The sequence below is a fragment of the Somniosus microcephalus genome, chromosome 10 (assembly GCF_052327205.1).
Source record: "Somniosus microcephalus isolate GS21.2 chromosome 10, FLI_Smic_1.0, whole genome shotgun sequence".
Classification (NCBI taxonomy): domain Eukaryota; kingdom Metazoa; phylum Chordata; class Chondrichthyes; order Squaliformes; family Somniosidae; genus Somniosus; species Somniosus microcephalus.
Window position 1 is genome coordinate 107,106,415 of NC_140996.1, and position 6,399 is coordinate 107,112,813.

Consider the following 6,399-nt stretch of genomic DNA (forward strand, 5'->3'; position numbering starts at 1 on the left):
GGGCCATTATTTTGCAAGTATGACTGTCAGGCAGTTGCTTGACTGGTGTGTTGTACTGTGTTCCTAACTTAGCACCAGTCCTTCAATGTTAGTGGGGAGGGTTTTGCCGGGTGAACTCAGCTGAAATTGCCTTAATCTTAATACAATACCAGTATCAATAGGTGTGTCTGATTTTCTTATTATTATTGAACTTTGCATTCATTGTTTTACAACTCAATGGCATTAAGAGTCAGCCGTGTACTGTGGGACTGCAGTCACATGTAGGCCAGACTGGGTAGGGTTGGCAGATATTTTGTATCGGTCTTCACGGTAAAAGACACTAAAAGCATCCCAATAATGGATAATCAAGGGGCTATTGGGGAGGGGGGGGAACTTAAAATAATCATCATCACTAGAGAAAAAGTACTAGGCAAACTAATGGGACTAAATGTGGACAAGTCCCCTGGACCCGATTGCCTGCATGCTAGGGTCTAAAGAGGAGGCTGCAGAGATAGCAGATGCATTGGTTGTAATCTACCAAAGTTCCCTGGATTCTGGAGAGGTCCCAGCGGACTGGAAAACCGCAAATGTAACGCCCCTATTTAAAAAAGGAGGGAGACAGAAAGCTGGCAACTATAGACCAGTTAGCCTAACATCTGTCATTGGGAAAAGGCTGGAGTCCATCATTAAGGAAGTGATAGCAGGACATTTAGAAAATCATAATATAGTCAAGCAGAGTCGGCATAGTTTTATGAAAGGAAAATCATGTTTGACAAATTTGCTAGAGTTCTTTGAGGATGTAATAAGCAGAGTGGATAAAGGGGAACCAGTAGCTGTAGTGTCTTTGGATTTCTAGAAGGCATCCGATAAGGTGCCACATAGAAGGTTACTGCACAAGATAAGAGCTCACGGGGTTGGGGGTAATATATTAGCATGGATAGAGGATTGGCTAACTATCAGAAAACAGAGAGTCAGGATAAATGGGTCATTATCAGGTTGGCAAACTGTAACTAGTGGGGTGCCACAGGGATCAGTGCTGGGGCCTCAACTATTTACAATCTATATTAATGACTTGGATGAAGGGACCGAGTGTAATGTAGCCAAATTTGCTGATGATACAAAGATAGATGGGAAAGCAAATTGTGTGGAGGACGCAAAGAATCTCCAAAGAGATATAGATAGGCTGAGTGGGCAAAAATCTGGCAGATGGCGTATAATGTGGGAAAATGCAAGGTTATCCACTTTGGTAGGAAAAATAAAAAAGCAAATTATTATTTAAATGGGGAGAGATTACAAAATGCTGAGGTACAGAGGGATCTGGGGATTCTTGTACATGAAACACAAAAAGTTAGCATGCAGGTACAGCAAGTAATTAGGAAGGCAAATGGAATGTTGGTCTTTATTGCAAGGGGGATGGAGTATAAAAGTAGGGAAGTCTTGTTACAACTGTACAGGGCGTTGGTGAGACCACACCTGGAGTACTGCGTACAGTTTTGGTCTCCTTATTTAAGGAAGGATATACTTGCATTTGAGGCAGTTCAGAGAAGGTTCACGAGGTTGATTCCGGAGATGAAGGGGTTGTCTTATGAAGAAAGGTTGGGCCTATACTCATTGGAGTTTAGAAGAATGAGAGGGGATCCTATTGAAACATATAAGATTCTGAAGGGGCTTGACAGGGTGTTTCCCCTCGTGGGGGAATCTAGAACTAGGGGGCATAATTTCAGAATAAGGGGGCACCCATTTAAAACAGAATTGAGGAGGAATTTCTTCTCTGAGGGTAGTGAATCTTTGGAATTCTCTTACCCAGAGAGCTGTGGAGGCTGGGTCATTGAATATATTTAAGGTGGAGATGGACAGATTTTTAAATGGTAAGGGAGTCAAGGGTTATGGGGAGCGGGCAGGGAAGTGGAGTTGAGACCAAGATCAGATCAGCCATGATCTTATTGAATGGCGGAGCAGGGTTGAGGGGCCGAATGGCCTACTTCTGCTCCTACGTCTTATGTTCTTCCCTGAAGGATATTATTTGAATTAGCCAACCTATTACTTTTAATACAATAGCAAAATACTGCGGATGCTGGAAATCTGAAATAACAACAGAAAATGCTGGAAACACTCAGCAGGTCAGGTAGCATCCGTGGAGAGAGAAACAGAGTTAATGTTTCAGGTCTGTGACCCTTCATCAGAACTGGAGAAAGTTAGAGATGTAACAGGTTTTAAGCAGGTGCAGAGGCAGGGAAAGGGAGAGGAGGAAAGAACGAAAGGGATGGTTTGTGATAGGGTGGAAGGCAGGAGTGGTTAAATGTTGCAAATGGGGATGGCAGAATCCTCAACAGCTGCCGCCTGAAAAAATAGGGTCAGAGGTTATAGTCTCAAATTGTTGAACTCAGTGTTGAGTCCGGAAGGCTGTAAAGCACCTAATCGAAAGATGAGGTGCTGTTCCTCGAGCTTACGTTGAGCTTCATTGGAACAGTGTAAGAGGCTGAGGACAGAAAGGTCAGAGTGGGAGCGGAGCCGAGAATTCAAGTGACAGGCGACCGGAAGCTCGGGGTCACCCTTAAAGACTGAACGGAGGTGTTCCGCAAAGCGGTCACCCAATCTGCGTTTGGTCTCCACAATGTAGAGGAGACCGCATCGTGAGCAGCGAATACAGTAAACTAAATTGCAAGAAGTACAAGTAAATCGCTGTTTCACCTGGAAGGGGTGTTTGGGGCCCTGGACAGTGGGAAGGAGGGAGGTAAAAGGGCAGGTGTTGCATCTCCTGCGCTTGTACAGGAAGGTGCCGTGGGAAGGGGAAGGGGTGTTGGGGGTGATTGAGGAATGGACCAGGGTGTTGCGGAGGGAGTGGTCCCTTCGGAATGCTGAAAGGGGAGGGGAAGATGCGTCTCGTGGTGGGATCACGCTGGAGGTGGCAGAAATGCTGGAGGATGATCTGTTGAATGTGGAGGCTGGTGGGGTGAAAGGTGAGGACAAGGGGAACCCTATCGTGGTTCTGGGAGGGAGGGGAAGGGGTGAGAGCAGAAGTGCAGGAAATGGAACGGACACGGTTGAGGGCCATGTCAACCACGGTAGAGGGGAATCCTCGGTTGAGATAAAAGGAAGACATTGGAAGCACTAGTATGGAAGGTGGCATCGTCAGAACAGTTGCAGCGGAGACGGAGAAACTGGGAGAATGGAATAGAGTCCTTACAGGAAGTGGGGTGGGAGGAAGTGTAGTCCAGGTAGCTGTGGGAGTCCGTGGGCTTATAGTGAATATTTGTCAATCGCCTATCCCCCGAAACGGAGACAGAAGTCGAGGAAGGGACAGGAAGGGAAGAGTCGGAGATTGACCATGTGAAGGTGAAGGAAGGGTGGAAATTGGAAGCAAAGTGAATGAAATTTTCTAGTTCAGGGCGAGAACAGGAAACGGCACCAATACAGTCATCAGTGTACCAGAAAAAGAGGTGAGGGAGTGGACCTGAGCAGGACTGGAACAAAGAATGTTCCACATATCCCACGAAAAGGCAGGCATAGCTAGGGCCCATAAGGGTTCCCATAGCAACACCTTTGATTTGGAGGAAGTGAGTGGAGTCAAAGGAGAAGTTGTTCAATGTGAGAACAAGTTCAGCCAGGCGGAGGAGGGTGGTGGTGGATGGGGACTTTGTTGGGCCTCTGTTCAAGGAAGAAGTGGAGCATCCTCAGGCCATCCTGGTGGGGGATGGAGGTGTAGAGGGACTGGATGTCCATAGTGAAAAGGTGACGGTTGGGGCCAGGAAACTGGAAACTGTTAAATTGGCAGAGGGAGTTGGAAGAGTCGCGAATGTAGGTGGGAAGAGACTTGACAAGGGGGGGGGGAAATTGAGTCGAGATAGGAAGAAATCAGTTCTGTGGGTCAAGAACAGGCTGAAACGATGGGTCTACCAGGGCAGCCCTGTTTGTGGATCTCGGGAAGAAGGTAGAAGTGGGCTGTGTGGATTTGGGGGACTATGAGGTTGACAGCCATGGAGGAAAGATCCCCAGAGGAGATGAGGTCAGTGACGGTTTTGGAAACAATGGCTTGATATTTGGTAGTGGGGTCATGGTCCCGGGGTAGTTAGGAGAAGGTGTCAGAGAGTTGGTGTTCAGCCTCTGCACGGTAGAGAACCGAACGAAAGTCTTTTTATTGTCCTTTCTGTTTTTTTTGCTACTGCCTCTTCCTTATAACCTTTCTAAACTCTTTTATAGGATTCTTATATATTCTTATTTATTCTGGCTTTCGCCTTTATTATCTGCCTTGTAAGTGCTAATTACTTTTCTTTTAGTTTCAAATTTATTGTAATTTCCTTATTGATCCATGAAACCCAGACCTTAAAGATATGACCTTTTTTCCCTTACTGGAACATACCTGATTTGTACACATTCCATTCTTTGTTTAAATATTTCCCATTGTTGATCTATGCTTTTTGCCAGTTTTTCCTTCCATTTAATCTGATTTAGGCAATTGTATTGTGGTCACTGTTTCCCAAATTTTTCCATACCTTTAGTTCACCTACCTGTTCCAATTCATTACTCAGAACTGGTCAAATAATGTTTCCTTCCTTGTTTCAGTATTGAGTATACATTTTAGATTCTCTTGGTTTAGCAATGTTTCCTTTTATTACTTTCCCACACCTGATTTGTTTCCCTTTTTTTTACTTTCTTATCCTATTTGTATTCTTTTAACCTTTCTGCTTCATTTCCTATAAGCCTGGAGCTTGCATTCCCTTCCAAATCGTCTCTTCAGTCTCTTGCTTTTCTCTCTCCCACAGTTCTTGTTAATCATCTTATGATCCCAGTTCTGCTCAGCTTAAAAATAATGGGGAGGCAAAGCAAAAGGCGGAGCAGCGTAAATCGACCAGCAAGTTCTGGAGATTCGCAGCTCACAGCGTATCTCTTAATCCCCTGAATTTGCTGGCCGATTTGCAGCCCAATATATAAAAGATGAAGTATGACTATGTCGTCTTATTATAGAGTGTAATATCAATTTGTTTTGCTCACTCAAACAAAGGAATAATAAAGGTTCTTTACACCCATCGGGGACACTAAAATATTCTGCATAATTTTCTTTTCAGACCAAAGATGAACTTTGACCCCAAAGATGAAAAAGACAATAGAACAATACAGTTACGCAAGACATCGGTTTCAAGTTTAACTGCATAAACATTCTTATAATTATCAATTCTGGAACACTTGCCAGATTCGGTGCAGGCTGCTATAAATACATACACAAAACGAAAATGATTCGGTGACCTACTGTTGGAAGGAGATACCTCATAGTTGCCACAAAACTGTTACTCAGCTGCATAAAGTATTTGTTTATTAATCCAAAGTAACTAAGATTTTTCATGTTTTACTAAACTACAAACTAAAAATGTGCTCCATTCCAAATTCAACAATGTGTTTTAATGTGCAGATAACTACTTGAGTGTTAAATAAATGAATAAAAATGCAATATGCCAAAAATGATTCACCGATTGGAAGACTGAAGCTGTGTTAATATTGTGGAACTACTTTCTCTAGGGCAGTGTTCTCCTGTTTTGTTTCCAAAGTCCCTATTGTAACATTTAAAGTAGACAGCTGGAGGTTTAAGACACTGTGGGGTAGTTATTGGTTTGACTGAACCAACTACAAATAAATTATGAGAAAATGAGGACTCTGATGTTTGAGCATGTAAACGTATACATTCTTTATTTCTCTTGGGTGACACACTTTAAAGATATTCAGATACAGTTGATCTAAAGCAGAATTGAACCAAGAATAATGTAACAATTGGTGCTATTTATAGTCATGAATAAACAAATTGTCTACTTTTACCATTTTCAGTATATTAAAATGTTTTATATTATGTAAGTGGTTAACTGTTTTTGAAACAATTTTTTAAATAAAAGCATATGCAAGTTTTTGGGTCTGTTTGTATTACCTAATATTACCTCACTTACATGTATTAGTGTTTAAATCTTGGGGTTCATCGTGAAATGTTTTTAATATAAATGTCATATGTAGCACAAAGCAGTTACATGAGCCCAAATTTAAGCTAGCTACCAAAGCTGGTTATGATGTCCTACCATCTCAAAGCCTCTGTGCCAAAGTGAATAATTTTTAGTGAACATATTTTAGAAGCAATTATGTTTCAGTGTTAGTAACAGTATAGTGTGATTTGAAGTAAGATCTGAGCTTGTGTTAGGAGAATTTTAAATAATCCTTGGTATCATTTTAGAAAGAGACTAAAATAGAATATTTAATCAAAGTAATTTTTATTTTATTTCTTTACTTGAAAGAGCTTGAATCTGTTAAAACTGTTGAATCTTTCAAAGGCTAATGTAGGCTTCATTATTACCTTTTTCAATGACATTGCATTATAGAGATGAAGGTTTTCTCCAACCTAGTGTGTGGCACAGTGGAGGTTAAGGTACTTTGCCAGAGAGC

At 42.2% G+C, this 6,399-nt stretch overlaps 1 protein-coding gene across 2 annotated transcripts in view; it reads left to right on the plus strand.

The window, feature by feature from the left end:
* poglut2 (protein O-glucosyltransferase 2) overlaps positions 1-5,873 on the plus strand; it is an 87,077-nt gene extending 81,204 nt beyond the window's left edge. For both annotated transcript variants that reach the window (XM_085998678.1, XM_085998679.1), the window contains exon 10: positions 5,046-5,873. In XM_085998678.1, coding sequence (XP_085854804.1) covers positions 5,046-5,063 — 18 coding nt within the window. In that variant the 3' untranslated portion in view covers positions 5,064-5,873. The remainder of the gene's footprint in view (positions 1-5,045) is intronic.
* Positions 5,874-6,399: the final 526 nt, after the last annotated feature.